The 22,248-nt window shown below is 50.4% G+C and overlaps 2 protein-coding genes and 1 long non-coding RNA gene across 11 annotated transcripts in view; 2 read left to right on the forward strand and 1 right to left on the reverse strand.

The window, feature by feature from the left end:
* The window catches only part of MCU (mitochondrial calcium uniporter), a 94,782-nt gene extending 94,255 nt beyond the window's left edge, over positions 1 to 527 (reverse strand). The window contains exon 1 of one of the 2 annotated variants that reach the window (XM_075154104.1): positions 342 to 527. In XM_075154104.1, coding sequence (XP_075010205.1) covers positions 342 to 470 — 129 coding nt within the window. In that variant the 5' untranslated portion in view covers positions 471 to 527. The remainder of the gene's footprint in view (positions 1 to 341) is intronic. The other variant, XM_075154103.1, reaches the window with a different exon arrangement.
* A 1,441-nt stretch (positions 528 to 1,968) lies between these two features.
* On the forward strand, positions 1,969 to 5,458 carry LOC142084058 (uncharacterized). 4 transcript variants are annotated; one of them, XR_012674235.1, is made up of 3 exons: positions 1,969 to 1,995; positions 2,275 to 2,724; positions 3,345 to 5,458. It is a non-coding gene; the product is annotated as an uncharacterized LOC142084058 (long non-coding RNA). The 4 variants fall into 4 exon arrangements; XR_012674233.1 differs by lacking the exon at positions 1,969 to 1,995 and having other exon boundaries at positions 2,056 to 2,372; positions 2,587 to 2,724; positions 3,345 to 5,456; XR_012674236.1 differs by lacking the exon at positions 1,969 to 1,995 and adding an exon at positions 2,056 to 2,236 and having other exon boundaries at positions 2,574 to 2,724; positions 3,345 to 5,456.
* A 3,890-nt stretch (positions 5,459 to 9,348) lies between these two features.
* Positions 9,349 to 22,248, forward strand: part of MICU1 (mitochondrial calcium uptake 1) — a 110,526-nt gene continuing 97,626 nt past the window's right edge. For 4 of the 5 annotated variants that reach the window (XR_012674237.1, XM_075154125.1, XM_075154131.1 and 1 more), the window contains exons 1-3: positions 9,349 to 9,425; positions 10,661 to 10,751; positions 21,661 to 21,822. Coding sequence is in view for 2 of the 5 variants with exons in the window: in XM_075154125.1 (XP_075010226.1) it covers positions 21,662 to 21,822 (161 nt within the window). In the remaining 3 variants the exon portion in view is untranslated. Of the gene's footprint in view, positions 9,426 to 10,660; positions 10,752 to 21,660; positions 21,823 to 22,248 lie in introns of those variants that run through there. The other variant, XM_075154126.1, reaches the window with a different exon arrangement.

Here is a 22,248-nt window from a genome sequence, read left to right on the forward strand (position 1 = left end):
AGCCCGTTCCCGGTACGGCGGGCTACGCTGGGCCGCTCCCGCGCCTGCCGGAAAGAGAAGCGGGGGGAGAGACCGGCACGGCGCAGGGCGGGGGGGGCTCGCTTGTTGCCGGGGCGGAACGGCGGCGGGAGGGCCGGGGAGCTGCCCGCTAGCGGAGCGGGGCCGGTGGGTTCGGCTGCTGCCGCCCGCCCCGCTCAAGTTTCGCCCGGAGACGGCGCTAAGAATAACGCGCAGCTGCCGGGGCCGGACCGGTGGCCACCGCCTCACGGGGAACGGGGCGGGGTGGGGGAGCCCGCCTCAGCCGGCCGCCGCCTGAAGGGCACGGCTCCCGCCTCACTCACCGTCCGGTGTCGCTGCTGTTGCTGCTGTTGGCGGCGCCGCCCCAGCGCCGGGAAGCAACCGGCCGCCGTCAGCGCGGCGGGGCGGCGGCAGAGGAGGAGCGGCAGCGATCTGCCCGCCGTGGCCGCCATCGCGCCGCTGGAGCCGCCTCGCGCTGCGGCGGCGGCGGCGGCGGTTGCTGCTGCCGCCCGGGCGGGGGGGGGGGGGGAGGGGGAGCGGCGGGGCGGGGCCGGCCGGCGGCGGCGGCCAATGGGAGCGCCCCCCTCGCCGGCCCGGGGCTCGTCAAGCCAGGCCGGTGCGGCCAATCGGGGCAGCGCGGATGCCCGGCCCGGAGAGGTGATTGGCCGCTGCGTTCCCTCCCCTGCCGGCGGTGGGCGGGGCCGCGCGCGGGCTAGAGGGCAGGGAAACTCCTCAGCAGGGGCGCCGCGGGGCGGGACCGGCGGGGAGGGGCGAGGCGGGGCCGGCGGGGAGGGGCGGGGTCACACGGGGGCGGGGCCAGGCCTGGGAGCGGCGGGGAGAGGGTGCGGGGAGACGGGGTGCCCCGGGGAGAGGGTGCGCTGGGGGGGGGCGTGCGGGGAGACGGGGTGCCCCGGGGAGAGGGTGCACTAGAGGAGGGGGTGCGGGGAGACGGGGTGCCCCGGGGAGAGGGTGCACTAGAGGAGGGGGTGCGGGGAGACGGGGTGCCCTGGGGAGAGGGTGCGCTGGGGGGGGGCGTGCGGGGAGACGGGGTGCCCCGGGGAGAGGGTGCACTAGAGGAGGGGGTGCGGGGAGACGGGGTGCCCCGGGGAGAGGGTGCACTAGAGGAGGGGGTGCGGGGAGACGGGGTGCCCTGGGGAGAGGGTGCGCTGGGGGGGGGCGTGCGGGGAGACGGGGTGCCCCGGGGAGAGGGTGCGCTAGGGGAGGGGGTGCGGGGAGACGGGGTGCCCCGGGGAGAGGGTGCGCTAGAGGAGGGGGTGCGGGGAGACGGGGTGCCCCGGGGAGAGGGTGCGCTAGAGGAGGGGGTGCGGGGAGACGGGGTGCCCTGGGGAGAGGGTGCGCTGGGGGGGGGCGTGCGGGGAGACGGGGTGCCCCGGGGAGAGGGTGCGCTAGAGGAGGGGGTGCGGGGAGACGGGGTGCCCCGGGGAGAGGGTGCGCTAGAGGAGGGGGTGCGGGGAGACGGGGTGCCCCGGGGAGAGGGTGCGCTAGAGGAGGGGGTGCGGGGAGACGGGGTGCCCCGGGGAGAGGGTGCGCTGGGGGGGGGGGTGCGGGGAGACGGGGTGCCCCGGGGAGAGGGTGCGCTAGAGGAGGGGGTGCGGGGAGACGGGGTGCCCCGGGGAGAGGGTGCGCTAGAGGAGGGGGTGCGGGGAGACGGGGTGCCCCGGGGAGAGGGTGCGCTGGGGGGGGGGGTGCGGGGAGACGGGGTGCCCCGGGGAGAGGGTGCGCTAGGGGAGGGGGTGCGGGGAGACGGGGTGCCCCGGGGAGAGGGTGCGCTAGAGGAGGGGGTGCGGGGAGACGGGGTGCCCCGGGGAGAGGGTGCGCTAGAGGAGGGGGTGCGGGGAGACGGGGTGCCCCGGGGAGAGGGTGCGCTAGAGGAGGGGGTGCGGGGAGACGGGGTGCCCCGGGGAGAGGGTGCGTTAGGGGAGGGGGTGCGGGGAGACGGGGTGCCCCGGGGAGAGGGTGCGCTAGGGGAGGGGGTGCGGGGAGACGGGGTGCCCCGGGGAGGGGGTGCAGGTGGTGGAGTGCCCTAGGGGAAAGGGTGCACCAGGGAGAGGGTGCAGGGTGACAGGGTGCAGCAAGAACGGCTGCAAAGGCACCACCATGGCCCTGGGGATGCAGCGTGGGGGAGGCACAGGGATTTGGGGTGCTGGGCCAAACCAGCATCCCACCCCCATGGCAGTTCTGATGGATGGTATAACAAGTGAGTGATCAAAAAAAAAAAAAATATATATATTGTAGAGAGAGGGATGTACATGCATACAAGGTGGGCCGGGCCGCCAGCATAGATGTTGCAGCATCTGGGCTAAATAAGGAATATGTGCTGAGTTTCTTGAAAGGTGATTTACTTGGATTATTTTTCTTAGAAAAGACTTTTCCCTTCGGCCTGGCAGTTGTTACAATACTGCCGGTGGCTCCTTTTTAATTCCTGGGAGGGAATAGTCCAGAAGGGAAACGAACCTATCGCTTTTAATACTGAAAGTGGCCCTAGAATTGCTTGTTAAAAAATGGAGCTTTAAAAAATATTAATGCACGAGCAGTTTCCACGTGCAGCGGTACCTTTACGGCTGAGATTGAAACGAAGCGCCTTGGCATAAAGCAGCTGGGATCCTCTATTATTGTGATTTTTGGAAGTTGAGGAACCCAAGTCCTCGCTGCGTGGACCGATGGGGACGTACCTTCTCCTGGGAGGTGAGGAGAGGAGGATGCTCAGGAAAGGAGAGTCACTGGAAGTTAATGGTGAGGAAACTGTGACGAGGCTGGAGGTTGCCGAAATCATCAGGAAGACGCGGGCTGAGAGACGCCGGCTGTCATTTACCACCCCTGTTTGCCACCAAGACCTTCTAAAAATACAGAGAGGAGCACGACCGGGTGATGGGGTGACACGGACGTGCTTCAGCCATCACCCATACCATCCCCGCCTCGCTCCAGCTGCCTTCCCCTTCCCCTTTCCCTTCCCCTTCCCCTTCCCCTTCCCCTTCCCCTTCCTTTCCCAAGTGCTGCCTTCACATCCGCTCAGATGCTGAAGGGTTGTTCTCGGCTTTTCCCCAAGCAACGTCATTTTGGAGCCACACAGCTCGTCCCGGAGCAATCCTCCGCCCAAAGCCTCCCGAGCCACTTTGCAAGGCTCCGGGCTCCTTTCTGGCTGCGTTTTCTTGCAGGGATGGGTTTTCCCTTCCTTCTCTTTGTTGGTTGGAAAAACATGGTTGAAATGTTTGTGTCTCAACTCTGTCCTTCTGGTAGAATTTACCTACGGTCTTTCCAGTGTAGCACGTTTAGCACTTCAATAATTATTTGCTTTTTCTTGCAAGATCAAGGAGACCTATTGCAGCAGCTGCTCTGAGCTCCACTGCTGGAGGGCAAGCGGCAAAACCCACCGCTGAGGGCTTCCCAGGTTAAAAAGAGCAAATGCTGGAGGACAGCGGCTTGCTTTCAAGACACCGATGCTCCTGAGATGGGCAGGAGAGAGCCAGTCCCCAGGGCACGCAGCCTGCAAAGACAACTTTGGATCGAACCCCTGCTCGTGGTATTTCCCTCTCCTGCCACATTGAAAATTGACAGCAGGAGGAAAAATATTTTAAAATAAGGATTTGGTGCAGCACAACCCTCTGCCGTGACCCCGGGAGCATCCGCACTGGAAGATGCTCCCGCGCACATCTCGGCCCAAGAGCCGCCTCATGGACCACAGACGGGGCGTCCCTCTCCGGGGCCGTCAGCCTCTCCCCGGTACGGTTCGCAGCGTCCCCTCACAATGGGATTAAAAGCCTCAAAATGGCAAAACTGGTGTTAATGCAGCCCGGAGGAGCTGGAAAAGGGAGATTAGAAAGGCAGGAAAGGGGGCAGAAGGAAGTCCCCAGGATGGGGAAGGTCCTGGGGAGGGCAGAGGATGCAGCCCCAGCAGCGCTTCGGGGCAGAGCCATCTCTTCGTGCCATAAACTACCCAACCCAACACTTTTTTTTGGCTGGATGAGCAGAGATGCGTTTGGGATGAGCCCTCGCTGCCCTCCCTGGAGGGTTTCCTACGGGGGCTCGGTGCCAGCAGCTTCCAGGGGAGGGCAGGGACGGGCACGGCCAGCAGACCCTGGGCTGCCGGACCTGCCCCAACCGCTCTCTCCTATTCCCTACTCCTCCAGCCATTCAGATTAGATATTTAGATATTTATTTCTATTTAACGAGGAGCTGGAAGTATTCACCTGAAGTCATATTTTAGGCAGAGTTTAAACATTTCCAGGGAGTATTTGACAGAGCTGGGGGAAGACGGGCTGCGAGCAAAGGCCAATAATTCATTAGCGAACCTGTGCTGAGCACGTGGGAACTCATTACAGTGCATAGAAACGGGAATTAAACGGAGCCCTGAGATCAATACCCCATGCAATTAAACGAGCCGGCAGGGAACGGCTTTCCAAGAGTGCAGGGGCCGAAAGGAGGGAGGATATTGGCACCAAAATGAAACCCCGTCTTTTTAGGTCAAATAGGTCCCGGTACCCTGCTAGAAGCATCTTCCTCTCGAGTTTACAAAAGTAAAGCAAAGCTGTGCCGAGACAGCGCGCGGGGAGGTTCATGTTGCTAGAAGGACTCTTCCCCCTCCAACACAGGAGTATTCCCATGGGAAACCATAGAAAGAGACCAGATGAAATAACCATTCCTCTCTCGTGCAGCCCAGAGGCTGGTAAATGGCCGCAGGATGAGCCGGAGCCCCGCTAGCAAAAAAAGCCATGATAAAATGCTGCTGGTTCTCCTTGCTTTTCCCGGCAAGGTTTTTTTCCAGCAGAGATGCACTCCAGGCATCAGAGCAAGGCGGACGATACCTGCGCCTTCCCTTTGCTGTTTGCAGAGCAATAAAAAGAAAATCAGGTATTTAACGAGGCTTTCTCCCGGTGCTTATAATTAGAATATTGGAAAGCTGCTCCCAAGAAAAATTGATGGGGAAAAGCTTTGCGGTGTTCGCAATTAATATTATTGCCGTGGGAAAGACTGAAGTGGAAAGCTGAAGCCTCAAACCCCCATCAACCATCCCGACACTGCCGATGGAGGCACGGATGCCGTCCTCCTGCAAATAAAATACTGATTTAAGAGAAAGCGAGTGTATGATGAGCCATAGGCAAACCCAGCACTTTGGCTCAGACCTGAGCAAGCCCCAAACTGTTTGGATTAAATAAGCTGGCTAGGAACAAAAAAACCCCAAACGGTTTCTTAGTCCACGGGCTCATCACTTACTTTGTGTTATTTACATTTAGGATTTACCCTATTTTATTCCTATAGATGTCCGGGGCTGTGATACTTGCAAAATCCTGCACGCGGAGGTCGATGCATGTGCAAAATCCTGCAGGTTCATCGGGCGTGGGTGGATGAGGAAATTCGGGAGGATACCGGGTCCAAGTGCATCTTATCTCCTTTTATGTAGAGGAAAGGTTGGTGCTTTCAGACTAACGCAGCCCAGCTTTCAGATAACACAGCCCAGCCCAGAGATAGGGGGGCAGAGTCTACCTGCCCATAAAGGAATGGTGCTGGCCATTTTCCATAAGCTGAGCACCGCAACGGCTGCTCCTGGAGGTATAAGATATGATGGGGAAATGCCCCTGGGCTGGGCAGGATGATGGTCCCTGTCCCATCGCAGGACCTCGGCCGTAAACCCTGAATTACCCAAACACACCGGCATTTGCTCGCTGCCGCGTGTTCTCCTCCCGTCGCCTTTCGGGGTCTGGTGTCTCCGTCGGAGATGGCCAGACCTCTGCGTGCCGCTGCACCCCAGCCCCGCAGCGACCCCTCCGCGTCTCTGGCATCACCTTAAGCCTCGCCAAAAGGTTCGTCCTAGAAATCACTGCAGGAGGGCAGTGGCAGCATTCAGCAGCCTCCCGTGTTCCTGAAGAGCAATCACCGTCTATTTATGCCTCCGGAAAATGTATTTTTTAATGGGGGGTTCATTAAAGCCTGAAGAGAGCCTACCTAAGAGGCATCTGGAAGCAACTAAAATTAAAATACCTAAAATTAGCCTTCCCAGCAGCAAATCCTCCCTCTGATCTAGATGCCGAGGCGCACATGACCCAGGCGTGCCTTTCTCATTTTCCCTTCCCGCTGCCATCCCATTCCTGAGCCGCCGGGCACGGCCCCAGGAGAGCCGCTGTGCCTACCCACCACCCCGGAAAAAATAGCACCCCTCTACCCGGTTTGCTGGGGTCCCTCCCTCGGTTCAAAAATCAGCCTCCAAGTTTACATTTTGGGACTGTCCTGTCCAAACAAGGGCTAAAAAATATGATGTTCCCCTGTTGCTGTAGGAACTGTTTGGGATGGGGACTCCCCAGCGTCGCTCTGTCCTGGGGGAGCAACACTTGTTCCCCCAAATCCCGGTCGTTGATGACACCCAGCCACATTTATTTTCAAGGTGTCTCATTTCCTTCCCAGCTCTGTGGCCGTCCAAAAAAGCCGCTTTCGGGTGAGATGGTCAGGCACACGCTTTCCTGACGGTTAAATCTTATTAGTGCATGAGATTAATTGAAATCGCAGCGCTGCTGGGCTGGCGTGATGCCCTTGGTGCCTCTTTCCGATAAATTGTGCATGGAAAGGTTTATCATGTTTTGCATCTCTGGGCAGCACCCATCGCCGGTGCTGCGGGAGGGACGCGCTCCTGCCAGACCCCCGGGTTGTTGCAGGGGCTCCCCGAGCCCGGACAAAGCCCCGGGGCTTGCGGAGGCGTTTGACCCCCGGGGAGGTCCCTGCCCCACACGCGTGGGGCGAAGCCCCTGGAAGGATGAATAAAAGCATGGCTGCTTTGCAGCCTGCTCCCTCTCAGAGGCAGGAGCGTTTGCCGTTGCCCTTGTTCTCATAAAAAGGAGACGCCAAATTTCCTGAGGTGCTAAAACACCCCAGATAAGAAATTCAGGTGTTTTCAAAGAAGAGGTTGAAACAGCGACACAAGCCTCACAGGGATTTTGGGAAGTCAGTTGTTGATGTCGAAATCACCACCGGCCTGCGGCAGCTGCTGCTCCACCGTGGCGTCCCCTCTGCCCCCGCAGCCCCCCCAGCTCCGCCGCCAGCGCCGGTTTGGGCACCGGCTTCAGGGAATGCAGGACAGGACGCTGCATCCAGGATCCAGGCGTCTTCATATTTGTTGGGAGAAGATGAAACCACTCTGGGGAGTGTTTCCATGGGGAAATGTGCTGCACATGTAATTTGCCTTCCTTCCTTCCTCCCCTCCTTCTCTGTTCTGTTCTCTTCTCTTCTCTTTTCTCCTCTTGTCTTTTCTCTTCTCTTGTCTTCTCTTATTTCCTTTTTTCTTTCTTCTTTTCCTTCCTCCCTTACTCCCTTCCTTTTCTCTTCTCCTCTTATTTCCTTTTTTCTTTCTTCTTTTCCTCCCTTCCTCCTCCCTTTCTTCTCTTCTCATCTCGTCTCATCTCATCTCTTCTTCTCTTATTTCCTTTTTTCTTTCTTCTTCTTTCCTTCCCTCCCTTCCTCTCTTCTCTCTTCTCTCTTCTCTTCTCTTCTCTTCTCTTCTCTTTTCTCTTCTCTTCTCTTCTCTTCTCTTCTCTTCTCTTCTCTTCTCTTCTCTTCTCTTCTCTTCTCTTCTCTTCTTTTTCTTTCCCTCCTTCCCTCCCTCCCTCCCTTCCTTTTCTCTTTCTCTCTTTCCTCTCCCTCCTCTCCCGATGCTTTTCTCCCCCCAGGCTCCAGGTCTGTGCGTCCCAGGGCAGGCGGCACCGTCCGTGGGCAGTGCGAAGGATGCGCTGTCAGGCAGCCGCGGGGCACGGGTACCTCTCCTACCTCGATTAAGGAGAGGTTTCCTACCTGCGGGCACCGTCCCGAGCCCTTCCCCACCCTCCCCAGGACGTGAGAAGTTTGTGGTGGTGGGAGGTGTCAAGCTGGCAGCTCCGTGGAAATATTTCCCCCGGTGTTTTCTAAATATTATGATCACTGGGAAAAAAAGCCCTCCCATGAAGATTTGGTTTGTAAATCCAATAGCCTAGGGAGGAAACCCCGGCAGAAGTAGGAGGACGTGGATAACAGCAGGGCCAGGCCGGCGGGCAGGGCTGGAGGGGGGGGACAGCGGTACCAGGGACCGGCTCTATTTAGCTGCTGATTCCGGCCGTGCCAGCTCGCACCCGCCACAGGTCTGGACCCCACAACTGTTCTGGACCCTGCAGACCTGCTCACGAGATCTCACGAGAGAATCCCTTTGGTTTTTAAAGTGAATTATCATCGGAAACACACGGAAATGCTCAACCAGGCCTGCCAGGGGAAACAAAAATAAGTAAGAGAAAGCAGTTCAGTTCATACACTGCTAAGGAACTTGGGGATTTTTAACTTTAAAAATCAAGTTTTCTGCATTTCTCCAGTGATGGAAGAGCTCCCTTTTCCTTCTTGTGCTGGATTTGTAGATCTCGCTGAACATTTTTCAATGGCGAGGGCACCTCCATCGCCTGCCTGCTCCAGGTACGGACGCGGGTGGGCGGGAGGCCCCCCCGGCAGGGGAAGCGTTTGCCCGGGGGGAGAGAATTATTGCAGAAATAAAACTGGGGAGATTTCATAGGGTGTGGCAGAAATGGCCGAGGGCTTGCAGCCTCCTCAGACTCTATAGACGGCTGCCTTAGCCCCCCGACATTTTACACTGGTGCCTTAAACCTACGCATAGGTACCTCAGACCCTGCATACAGACCCCTCAAACCCTGCGTATAGACCCTTTCAGGCCCTGTTTATATAGGCTGCTCAGACCCTATATACACACACCCATGAGACCCCTTTCAGGATGTATATATAAGCCCCTGAGACCCCATATACAAGCCCCTCAGACCCTATATACAGGCCCTTCAGGACCTATAGATACGCTCCTCATACCCTATGCACGAGCCGTTCAGGATCTATATATAAGCCCCTGAGACCCCATATACAGGTCTTTCAGGCCCTATATACAAGCCCCTCCGTGCCCTATATACAGGACCTATAGAAACACTCCTCATAGGGTATATACAAGCATTTCAGGACCTATACATACAGGACCCTGAGACCCTACACACAGGACTTTCAGTACCTGTATATAAGCTCCTGAGACCCTACACAGGGGCCTTCCAGGACACCTCCAGACCCCTCTCAGACCCCCCCCACCGGCCCCTCGGATACTACACACCGCCCCGGAGACACAGAGGCCCCGGCCCCGCCCCCCCGCCCCCGCCCCCGCCCCCCCGCCCCCCCGCCCCCGCCCCCGCCCCCGCCCCCGCCCCCGCCCCCGCCCCCGCCCCCGCCCCCGCCCCAGACCCCGCCCCAGACCCCGCCCCAGACCCCGCCCCAGACCCCGTCCCTTCCGCACAGACCACGCCCATCCCCCCGCCCCTTCTCCGTGTGCCACCGCCCGCGGAAGCGCGGCCACGGTGGGCGGGGCCTGTGTGTGCTCTGGCGGGGCTGAGGTGAGCGCGGCTGGGCGGGAGGGGGCGGGGGGTGCTGCCCGCAGCCGGCGGCGGGGCACGGCACGGCGGGCCTCCGTTCGGGCCTCCTCGGGCCGGCTCGGGCCGGCTCTTCCCTTCCCCGCGCCCCGGCGGGAGCGGCCCGCGGGCACGTAGGCGGGTGCTCACGGTGAAACGGGCGGGCTGGCGGGCCCGGGCGCGGGCGCTGAGGGGGCCCATGGGCTGAGGGGGCCCATGGGCTGAGGGGGCCCATGGGCTGAGGGGGCTCGGGCGCTGAGGGGACCCATGGGCTGAGGGGGCCCGGGTGCTGAGGGGACCCATGGGCTGAGGGGGCCCGGGCGCTGAGGGGAGAGCTGCTGGCCGGGGAACCCGGGCTTTCCAGGTCAACAGCCACACGGGGCTCGGGATGCCGCGTTATGGCTTCTCCACTCCCGGGCCCCTGCAGTAATACTGTAATTTTTTCCTTCTGAAATAAACCTGAGGGTCTGTGCCTCCATTACAGCCTTCAGCTTTTCCTGCTGGGCCTGCAAGGGGTGTTTTGGGGAGCTCTCATGCAGTGTGAGGAGTTGAGTCCCCTGCTCCCTGGTTTTGGTTTAGTTTTGTGGTTGCTGTAGGGGATTGCTCGCAGCGTTGCCAGGGCTGTGTGCATTATTGCTGTATGTTATAGCTAATGTCAAAGCAATTTTTCTTAATAGCGGTTTGTTAACCAGCTTTAACTTCACTGAATGGCCAAACTGTATTTGATGTGCAGTTTGTCTTTGGAAAAAGCTTTAGGGTGAATTTGGGTTAACAAACCACTGAGAGTACAGAAAGGTCTGATCTTTATCATGACATTGTTTATGTATACCCTATTTGCCTTTAGTTTAATGAGCTGCTTGGGAAAGACAGTAAATCTGAGTCTGTTTAGTGGGGTTGGCTGATAGGGGTGGGAAGGTCAAACAGGGCAGGATTTTTTGAGGCTTTCTCCTCTAGAAACCCGAGTGCCAGCTTGGACTTGAGTTAAAGTAAAGGCCTGGCTGGTCTTTGTTTGTTGGTTGGTTGGTTTTTTTTTTTAGTCAGCTGCATGGCCATTTTTTCCCTCCTGGCTTTATTTGGCGGGTGGTCTGAGATGTGAGTACTGAGGTCGATACGTGTGAGCACTAAAATGCAGAGCATGACTGCCAGGAGGGAGACTGTGTGCAGCACGTTGCTGGCAGCAAAGAATTATAATCTTTATTATGTTTCTTTCTTGTTTTTAGAACGCAGCCCTGCAATTGCTGAGGAATAATTCCCAGTGTTCTTTGTGACCGCCTGTCCCGCAAGCTGGGAGCAAATACACTTATGCTACAGGTAAGGATGGTATTGCTGCCTGCTGGGGTGTGCAACTCACAGCATGCTGTGGCCCTCCTCTTTACTTTTAACTCTGCTGAACTAATCATCTGGCTGATATTTACCCTTAAATCTGCCCTGTTTGGAATTATTCTTGTTCTGAAGTGTTCACCCAGGATTTTTCCTAAAGCTGTAGGAAAATAGTTTGCCTTTTTGCAGTGTGAAAAATTGGGCTGACCTTTCTGTTGGAAGGCTCGGGCAGCGCCATGTGATTTGGAAGGAGGAGCGAAGCAGGCATGGAAGCGAGCTGTGGAAGAAGTCTGCCTGGAGCTTCCTGTCAACCCAACCTCAGTTGTGCTACTTTCATAAAATATCAAAAAAAACCCCACCACCGAAAACCCAATGCAACTCACTATTTATGTGCACTCACTAAAAATGTATTTGAACATGGGGAGGTATCTTAAAAAAAAAAAACCAAACCCAAACCAAAAAAAAACCAACCAAAACTAACTAAAGATGTTTAAACTGTGTGTGCTTGTCCATCTGGAGCAACAAAGCATTTCTTGGTCAGCACAAGGGTGCAAGGGAAATGTGTTCCAGCATCATCACTGCCTGCTTGTCTGGTACTCTGGAGGGGGTCATGATGGCCACCAGTTTCAGGCAGCAGCTTCTTTAGCCAAATAGCTGGTGCCAGAAGAGGGCATGGAGGGTCCTGTGGCTTATAACCATCCTCTTAAATTTTCTGGTGGTCAGTGGTATGTTAGAAAGAGTATAATGTGTGTATTCAGCAGTGTATCTGAAGCTCATGTAAACCCTGTTCTTTGTTTACTCGTGGAAATGGCATGTTCTTCAAATGACCCATTTTCTGCAGAAACTTTTGTGATATTCATTATGCTTCCTCAACTAAAGAAGTTGAAATTTCATGCTCTGGAGGAAGAAGAATGGTGTGTCTTGCTTACATCATTAACATCTGCCTACTGGGGGCCCTCTGGAGCTCCCTGTGCCTTATTAGTCTTTGTGTAACTTCTCTGTGTAGGTTCCTGTTGGGCCTCTTGGGCTGAGAAGTCAGGTTCCCGGGTAAGCTTGTGGTTGTGTTTTCAGAGGAGAGATTGTACCGTTGTCCTCGGGCAGTTTAACAGGACTTTTTTTGCAAGACTTGCAAACCATTTGAAGTCTCAGAAGGGCTTTGAAGCTATATCCCGTAAGCATTACATTTTTCAGGTGATATTTGGGGGAGCCATCAGCTATGTTTAGATCTGGAATGTGGAAACAACCGTTTTAATATTTCTTGAGCGAAGTAGGAGTTCTGTAGCAGTTATGTTAGGTTTATTGTAAAAACACGTTGCTGCATGCAGTAACATTCCTTGAAATGGACTGAGCTGGGATATAGAAATACTTGTTTTATTCTTCCCAAATTTCCAGTGGCCTTGCTGGTGCAGAGTATTTTAACACAGTTCAATGCAGTAGGGCTGAGGATGCTTGTGTACAACTGTAAAACAACTTATTTGTTAATTTTCCAGGTGCTGTGCGTTCCTGCTGGGATGTTGCACGGGCATTAGTGAAAAAGTATCTTGGTGTAAGTGTGACTTTGGGTGGGATGATGCTGTTTGGGATAATTCAGTAGGAAAGTGTTACCCAGGGTCTTTGATTATTGTAGCCAGCGTTGTATGCCTTTGAGAAGAATGTTATTACTTTTTTTTTAAACAGAGTGGTTCTAAGAAAGGTGTGTTGCAGATAGCATGGCTCCCTCTTAATGAGGAGGATGGCTATATATCTTCAGGGTGATGCGTTTGACACTTTTGGTAAGAAATGCAAGGACTCATAGTAAAATCTGAGTTGAAATGCACTTTGTCTGCCTAAGCACATACCATCCAAAAGTCTTTGGTGGGCTTGCCCCTTAGTGAAAGACTTAAGATACTGTAAAACAGAAAAAACAGGCAGCTTGACTGTTCGGATCATGGATTGTTTTACTGTGGCTTCTGTAGCATTATCTGAAAAGTCCTTGGCTAGTAAATTCTGGGTTATCTTTGCCTGCTACCTTGTCTGTGAGTGCAGTGACTATTTTTTTCCCCAAATGCCACGGAGTTTCCTTTCGTGCATTCTGAATTTAACCTCTGTCAAGAGCAGCTTTTAACTGCAGTCCCACCATCGCTTGGAGCTGGCAGTACCGCTGCGTGAAGAGATCCTCTTGTCTGGGGTGGTACTCCTGTGCATGTGGGGCAGGAGAAGGTAAAGCGGACAAAAGCGCTGATCCTTGGAACTGGGAATTTGGAATAGCCAGGTGTGTGGAAACACACAGCCGGGGGCAGGCCAGCTACTTCTGCTGGTTTATAATAGCCATGAATGTGTGGCCTGAAATGCCTTGCATAAACAGCCTTCGATTCATTACAGGGTTTTCTTTCTGTCCTTGCAGCCTGTGACAACTTGTCACCCTTCCTCTACCTGCCACAAAACAAATCAGTGGCTTAAAGTAATGGTTTTCAGATTTTGTTTTTTAAATAGAAAATAGTTGGCTTCTCTGGTGTGCGGTTTTTTTTTTAAGTCTCCAAGGTCCTTGAATCTCAAATTCTTGGGTTTTTTTGTTAGACTTTATAGCTCTTTGAAGTGAAACCCAAGATCCTCGTGCAGTTAGCAAGAAAGATGATCATGGTTTGAGATTAGCAACGCTGTGGCTGACCTGTGCTTGAAACATAAGACCTGTTAATCCGTGTAACTTCATAATTTGTAGTGTGTCAATCTGTGACGCAGGCAAAGCCGGTCTATGGCAACATTGGAATCAGACCCAGTGTCTGTATAGACTAGTTGAGTTATGTACCACCACTTTAACATCTGTGTTTTTATTAAGTTTGATGCAAACTTTCCATCTCTGGCATTTTTGCTTCAAGAGCTAGAAGAGTAGTTGTATTTTTTTCACTAAAATCTCAGCTATGATACAAACACAAGGAAGATCTGCGAGAATTGACGCCTGCCTTATGCCAGTCGGTGTTAAAGAATACGGGAGGATTGTCACTGTAGTAGATGCTGTGTGTGCAGCTGCCCAGTGCGTGCACAGGTATGTGCTTGCTGTATATTGGAGTTGTCCAGGAGTTTGTCTCTGCCTCTAAGGTTAATTTAAACCTTAACAGCACTGATGTGCGGAGGTGTTTACACTTCTTACAGTCTGTAACTATGGGTTAACTATTTCCATTAATATAATCCCCCTTTTTTTTTTTCTGTTGGCTGAAGTTTTGGTGAACTGCAAAGTAAAACTCTTCCATCTGCTGATGGATATTTTGCTTTTTGGTTTCGTGGCTGCAGGGAGGGAGGTGGTGGGTGGTAGCGGTCAGGCGCCGTGGCTATCTGGCCCTCTGCCCGGTGGGGTGTTTGCTGCAGATCAGCACGTGAGCACAGGCGTGCTATCTGCCTGGCCACTTTGGATGGAGCCAAGTATTTGTTGCCATTTGTTCATGCTGAAAGTGAGCTCCTCGGGTCGTGTTCTAAAACCACAAGGCACTAGCCAGGCTTATCTGTATCCTTTTTTCTCTCTGAAGTTCAAGCTAACCCAATGATGTGTTGCTGGAAAAGCAACTGCAGTGGTTCAGACTTGCTTTTCCTTTTTTTGGGGGGAACCAGCGCTCTTTTCTTGAATTCCCAAGAAATCGCCAGCTGGTAAATGAAACGCAGATGCTGTAATTTTTTTGTTTGTTTCAGTAAGATTTTTATTGAAAATTTCTTTGGATATGTACCATCAAAGTGTGGCTCTCTAGGCAGGAGAGGCATTTTCTAAAGAAGCAAGTGGCTGTGGCTGGGGTAGGTGATGTTTCTGTTTAAAAGACAGAATGGGAAAGGGGGAAATTACCATACGGTGATATTCAAATTCAAGTTCTCCGAAAAAACACATCCCATCGACACAGACTGTGCAAGGCAAGTTAAATCACTCAGGTCATTAAGCAGCCGTATTCCTGCTGGCCGTAAGTTTCTGCAGTAAAAGGCAGAAGCGTCTTTTCTACCGCTCTGCCAACAGTTCTCTGACAAACCTTTGCTCCTCAAATCTGTGAGGTTTTTTTCCTCCTGTGAAAATGCCTCTACTCTTGTGCGCCTGCTCTTGTGGCTGGTTTGCAGAGACAGCCTGATTATTTGGGAATAGTGGTTGGAAAAAGAAAATTTCACATTGGACTGATTAAGGTAGAAGTAGCTCATGAAACAGGATCGTTATCTGTAATAAGGGGTGAGATAAGTTTTTTGTTTGGTTTTTGTTTTTATAGCTCCACTAGTTACCAACTGGCTTCTACGGAGATGCTTCTAGGGAGTTTGTCAGTGCTGGGGTTTACTATTATATTTTCCAGGTAGAAAAGCCCAAGGAATAGGCTGCATGTTCGGGGGAAGAGGGGAAAGGAAAACTTTAACCAGGAAAAAGCAGCACTTAGCATTCATTTCTGTGGAAGATTATAGTTGCCCCTTAAAAACCTACTGTACATTGCTGGAGACTATCTGAAGTAGCAAGCAAATATTTTATCCTTGCTGAAGGTGCTATTTTCAGTGCTGCTGCAACAGATGTAACTGGTTTATTTTGTTTGATTACACTCATTTTTCATTTGTTTCTCAAAAGCTGCAGTTTGTGGTGTCCACAAGCCCACTTAGCAACTCAGCTAGCAGGTTAGATTTGGGGTTGCTGTTGAGCTTGCCGAGCGATGCTGCTTCTGCCATTTTAGTTGGCACCGAAGTCTTCATCCTAAATAGACTTCAAATGTTTGAAGGCGTGCGGACAAAGATCTTTACCCGGTGAGTAAACACTCCTGTCTCCCTTTCAAGGGAAGACCAAGACCAAGATAGCTACTGACCCTTATAAATAATCCAGTTGCAATTACTAATAATGCTTTATTAAAGCTAAATCAAAATTCTTATGTGTGTCTTCACAACGCATCGTCTTGTCTACTTAGCACGGAAGATCGGTAAAATTATTTTCAGTCTTGTCGGTTTTAATCTAGGCTCTGTGCGGCAGCGTTTGGGGTTCGTGACTCTTCTCCAGCCAGTTTGCTCGAGTCTAAGGCGAAGCTTCTGCGGCAGCAGACTTGGTGGAAATCGGCATCTCTCCTTGTACAGCCCGAGGAGAGATGGTTGTTTCTTCTGCGCAGTACTTGCTATCTCAGGATGATCTGCAGGTATCTGTATGCGGAGCTTAAAAATGGGGAAGGGATTAAAGCAACTGATAGTAACAGAGAAACCTACATTTTCCTTAATTTAAATATAGCTAATAGTAAGGATGTGTGCATTAAATTGAGGAGAACACCTGTGCATAAAAGCGGTAGTTTAACAAGTTGGATTCCAACTAGCCGTGGTTTTGCTGTTTTATTTTCGCTTTGTGTCTTATGATGCTAAATGATCAATTTGGGAGAAAAAAGCAACTCGTGAGATAAGGATGGCATAAATAATGGAGTCTTAAAGGATATCATCCTGGTAAATCGTTATACTAAATAAGCCACGTTAATGGCGAGGTGATTGCAGAACACCAAAATGTGTTGGTAGTGCAATATTAGACTGAATTTTAAACATGTTGTGAAATGCAATAGTATGGCTTTAATAGTAGCTGCATTCAGAGCAGAACGAAGGTTAATACTAAATCCTGGCTACTTGAGGGCCGGCACTGATCGTCTCCAAGGGGAGGACGAGCGATGGCTGGGTGTAGTTACAGAGCTGCAGAGTTGGGAAGCATGCAATTTCAAGGTAGAGGATTTTAGGAAGAGGTGGACCCTTATTGCAATGACAGTTAAAAAGAAATTGCCAGGCTATGGCTTAGGTTTCTGCTAAAGACCTGGCAGCGTGTTATTGATTGATGCTTCGTAGACTCTCCATCAATTTGAATCGTGCTCCAAAACAAATGTGGTTCCCCTCTTTAGCGAAATTAGTGTGATCAAATATTGCCCAAATCTCATACCTGAGAAGAAATTATTTTTGCTGCTAGATTTAATTTTCATTCTCAAAACTGATTTATGTGTCTTAGTAAGCTAATAACTTCAGTAACGTGAGCAATCCTTTTTCTGAAAATTGCACTGGGTAAGGTGAAAATTTGTAGTTACAGCAGGGGAAAAGAGCAGGAGCGGTTTGGTCTCTCGTGGGGTGGGGGAAGGAGTGGATCCAGATGCTTCGCTAGCTGGGGTCCACCTCTGGGCACCCTTTGTATGAATTACCCTTGTACAAACCTCTCTCGCTGGTACCAGTTTGTAAGTGGAAAATACGGAGAACTGGGGGGAGGAGAAGTCAAAATTAGTAACTTAATTTTGGTGGAGGCAGGTTTGATGCTAAGAGGTTTTCCCCCCTCCGGTTTGTGTATCTCAGATTATCTTAAGTATCTCTATATTAGTATTGACAGTGAAACTTCTCTCCTGATTGCTTTGCCCTTTCCCTTGCGTCTTGACTTTTCCTTCCCATTGGATTATTTGTCATACTTTTCTTTCCATTGCAATTTTTCCTTCCCCTCTTCCCAATAATCCTCTCGGAGACAGGAGAGCTGGGAGCTGAGACCCGTGCTCTTTTGCGGCTGGCTCTGTGCTTCAGGGCGCCCCACACCTTCTGGAGCCAATGTCGCTGGCTTCAGTGAGCAGGGGCGAGGTTTAACTGACGGTCAGGGGCTGAGATGGAAATAGGTGAGGAGTTTTCCTACAGCGGCCGCTGGGTCAGGATGTCTTGGTGCGCTCCAGCGACGTCAAACTTTGCTTTTTAATAAACGTACGGCTCCAGAAAGCTCTTTCAGTTCTTAGTGACTCCATCTCAGCCAGTCCCTGCAGAGGTCTTTATGCCTAAGCAATGCCTCGTAAATGCAAATCTTTTTTGAGATCTTACTACATAGCAATATTTTTCATTTAAATTTACAACTGACATTCTGCACTAATGCACAAGCTTACCGTGTCATAGTAAAATTGTTCAAATAAAAAGTGCCTGTGAACTCTTCTCTGATGAAAAATTAAACACCCATCAGCTTATTCAGTTACTGTTCTCCCTCTCGTGTACTTGCCCCACCGAGGCCAGCTTCGACACCAAAAAACTGCTTTAAGTGTGTTTCATCTTAAAAACTGAGGCTGTTCTGGATTGCCAAACAGGACTACAAAAAGTTTGGTGCTGGGGAGTACCCAAGTGCGAAGAAGTCCCTTTTGCCGGGGCTGGGCTACTTAGTGCTTTCAGTCTTGAAACCGTCAGCTGATTGGGGTGCTGGAAAAACAGGAGCAAGTCTTTTTGTTCTTTTTCTTTCGGTATCTGAAAAAGGATGGGAGGGAGATGGGATCTGCCAGTTCTTAGTGCACTAAAAAATCCAGGGCGGGACTGCCAATGCTCTGGATGTGGCAGGGGGGAGAAGCAGAGAGCCTGTCTGAATTTCCTTGCGAAACAGGTTAGTGGATAGAGGATCATTGTTTAGGAAAATAAAATATCCACATTAAGCGAGAACGCATATAGCTGTTGAAATAATTTTGCATTTGTTCTTTTAAAGTGATCTGGATGTCCTCAGTTTGAATGATGCCCATTGTGTCTCGGATCGAAAGTGGTACTTTCCTAATGGGTTTGTGGGTTTCCTGCATGTCAAAGGTGCTAACACGTTTAACATTAAATTACAAATGTATGAGGCTTTGTGCTGTTCCCGCTTGCCGGCGGCATGTACCCATAGAGCAGGGCCCTAAGTGCTTACTTGACGGCAGCGAGAGCTGCTGCAGCAGCTGGGGCAGAAACACGGTTTAAACCACAGAGCTGGAGCACAAAAACGTGGTGCCGAAGTGGACAGAGAGAGCCAGGTACCAGGATGGGTTGTCAGATCTCTTTTGGCAAGGGGATTGAGGTAAGGTAGATTTTTTTTGTTGTTGTTTTTTGGGGGGTTTTTTGAATGTTTGGGCTCCAAGGAATGGGTTTTGGTGGAGCAGCCAGTAAACAAAACTTGTTTTTAAATCTTCAAGTCTGTCAGTTGTCTATTCTGCTTAAAAAAAAAATACCCATGGCTTGTGGCACAAATAAAAGCAGATATGTCATTCTTTTCTGGAAAAAAAACCCAAGTATTTCTTTTGTCCAAGGATTTTAATTCAACTTCTGAAAGTCACTGTAGAGCTGTTCTGAGCAAGAACTTAAGATAAGACTGGCTTATCTCTTAGAAACAAAATATGATCTACAGATTCCTTATAGCTGTATTGCTAGAACATCATAATAACTTTTATGTTTGATCCTTATTTTCAGTGTTTTGGAGTTAAGTTTTTTTTTCTGCTCTGATCTACCTTGTTTTATCTTGTAAAAAAAGAAAACTTATGGCATGAAGTCATGCAAGAATTGAGGTTGTTTCTTATTGTAAGCTGTAATCACATCAGTTCTTGGGAGTTTTATACTTTATCTCAGTTTTATTCCTTATCTTACTGCAGATTGTGGTGTTAAGCTTTTCATTGCTGCGGTTAGGGCAAGACACTTATTTTTAATCTTTTTAAAAGTGATCACCAGCTTTCTCGAGTGATCTTGACTTAAATGCCTGGAGCTTTTAACAAAACGTACCAGATATCATGGTGCTTTCGATTTAAAAAAAAAAAAAAAAAAAAAAAAGAGAAATAGTAAAATTGCAGATGGAAAACGTGGAAAATGTAGCTTCCAAAGTGCTTTTGTTCTGAGATAAGGATACTCTTTATTTTAGGGTATTATGGGAACTGCCTGCTTTCAGCTCGCTCGGGCAATTGCTACCAAGTGAGCACTGTCTGGGTGAATGTCCCAGGACCATCGAGGATGGAGATTACTTGGACAAAGCGGATAATTTAGTGTTTCTTAGGGCTCAGACAAAGAAAACATTTATGCAGTACTAAAGCCAACAATCTGAAATGTAGTAAAAATCTCTTCAAGCTCAAAAATAAGCACTGTGGGGCTTGATTTTCATTTTGACTGATTAAATGATACTGGCAACACTTTCCTTATCCATTACATCTTATGCATATAAAGCTGTAATTAGGATGGGGACCCGAGTAAGGGCAGCATTAGTGTCTCTGTGAAAATAACACTTGCAGATTTTTCTCTGCATATGTAAGAAATTCATCCCTGGAGACGAAATGGGAACATCAGGTTTGTGTAGGATGGAAATAATTTTAAATTTGAAATAAGAGCTGTTTTTCATAACAAAATCTTCTATTGTTCAGAGCTGGAGAAGATTGGAGACTAAGCGCTGTTGTGTATTCCATTAAAACTTTAATTTTAAGCCTATTTATTTTTAAAGGAGTAAACAAAATGGTAATGCTGACTGCAAACTTGGTTTTTAATATGTGCACAGATGAATATAAAATGGATGCTATACAGATGCAGTAGCCGTGAGCAGCAGAATTTGTGAGTTTTGCCCTTAAACCAGGATGGCGAGGGATAGACACCCTGTGGCTTTGCCCTACCCATCAAGAGCAGTATTGCCACCTCCGTCCCAGCCTGCCCTCGCCTGCTGGTGCTCCATCCCCTCTCACTTGCCCCAGGACCATGCCAAAGCCTTAGGTCTGATACAAAAAATCACCGATAACGGATTTGCTAATGATTTTTCGTTATCTATGCTTTTCTTCCCCTCGCTGTGTATTTCTTGATTGTGCTGTGAAGTCTTCAGATGCATCTCCACCACCTCTTGCCTTAAAAGATGTTGAGCTCTGGCACTCAAAATTATCTGCTCAATATTTTATGTGTGTCTTCGTTCACATCACCGATTTGTGTTATGAAATCCTGAGCGTGTTGCTTCAATCGGCGGAAAAGGGCAGTAATATATTCAACTCTATATAGCTGAAGTGGGATAACACACCCCACGTGTAAGGTGTGTTTGCGCAAAACGGTCCCAAGATTCTCATTGTTGGAAGTTAATGGTTTAGCAAAACAGCGCGGTGGCATCTTGTGTTGCAAAAGCAAAAAGAAAGCAATAGATGTGACTTTATTTTTATATTCTGTGGTTATTCACTGGCTGGGAATATTTGACTAGAACAGCAAGAATGGCGAACAAAAGGAAAAAGTCAGGCCGCTGCTCTCTGCTCTCCACTTCCAATGTTTTTGCTAGCCTTGGGAATTTTCTCTTTTACCATTCTGCTCCCAATTTCTTTTTTTTAAGGCTGACCCCATGATCAGAAAACTGAATTTGCATCCATTAGAAAGAAAACCTTTTTTCCACTAAAGAATATAGCACCTTTTCTTTTCAAAGGGAACATTTACCCTTCGCCTTCGATCTTGTGAGCTAGCAAAAATTGCTTTGTCTCCTGTAGCTGGTGTGTGTGATGCAGTGACATTTTTGCGGTTCAGATTTCTCCGTTGTAGTGTTCAGATTTGTAGCTCTGGTTTCCCATTTGTCTCTGTACCATTGTGTGTGTAACGGGGTATGGATTGTATTTTATGAGTTTTGACGCTTGGAAACTTGCCTTGAAGTTGAATATAAATGTTTTTGTTCCAGGGTAGCTAAAAAAGTGATTTAAGAACAGTGGAGTTTTCTTAAGGAAATTTAAAATGACTGGGTTGGGGTTTTGTTTGTTTGGTTTGCTTGTTATTTGGTTTAATTTGCCTTTTAAAATCCAGCTGTGTCTTTCCCTCTGGCCAAATGGCTCTTACTTGCTGTAGTTACTTGTAAGATCTACCTGCACCTTCCATGCCTTGGCACTTGAGTGGGAGCGTGCAAATATTTCCTCTTAATGAAGTGTGCTGGGGAAAGGCTGAAGAGGAATTTGGAAAATGCTGTAAGAGCAGCTGAGTAAGTAGTAGGGATGTGACAGCAAGGTGTGTCAACCAGGTGAGTGCCAATACGTAAAACTCGTAATTTGCTATTTATTAGACAGGTCACATGCTTATTTTAGAATGGCTAATAAATATCTGTGACAGTTATTTTCTAACTTTTCCTATTTTAGAAAAAATGCGAGCAAATATCTGGTGAGAGTCCACAACTGGAATCCGTTTGTCGCTTTACTAATGTGTTCTTCTTATTCAACAGGATGTTTCGCCTTCGATTTCTTCCCGTTGCAGCAGGGCTGTCTGCTGTTTCGCGGCGTTACCATGGGACAGCACATCACCCCAGGACCAGGCGTAGGCTCATGGTGGCGGCTTTCGTAGGGACGACTGCAGCGACAGCAGGTGCCAGATTCCTTTGGCAGAGGTAATATATATTTTTTGGTTTTTTTTTTATTTTTTGCCTGAGACCTCATGCTGCTTTAGTCCTGTGGTAAGTACCTGCGGATGGGTTTAAGATCTGCAAAGTGTTGTTGCTTGTCCTGCTTCTGCTGGAGGGAATTGCTGTTGCTGACTCCCTGTGGAGCTTCTTTGCTGCTGTGAGTAGCCAGAGAGATGCAAAAAAGCTCAGAACTGAAGAGTTTTCCTCTGTAGCCATCCTCAGCATGGGCTGTTTGCCCTTGGTGGGGTTCGCTGCCCGGCTTCCCCCTGCGTGGTGATGCTACTTGGGTCTGTGGTGGTGTGCAAAGAAAAATCTGTTGGCTCTACCAACCCGGGTGAAAACGTCGTGCTTTCAGCTTCTGGGAGGGCTGCTAGGGACAGCACGCTTGGCCAGGGGATGCTACTCTGCTTT

Source organism: Calonectris borealis, chromosome 7 (assembly GCF_964195595.1).
Source record: "Calonectris borealis chromosome 7, bCalBor7.hap1.2, whole genome shotgun sequence".
NCBI classification, from domain to species: domain Eukaryota; kingdom Metazoa; phylum Chordata; class Aves; order Procellariiformes; family Procellariidae; genus Calonectris; species Calonectris borealis.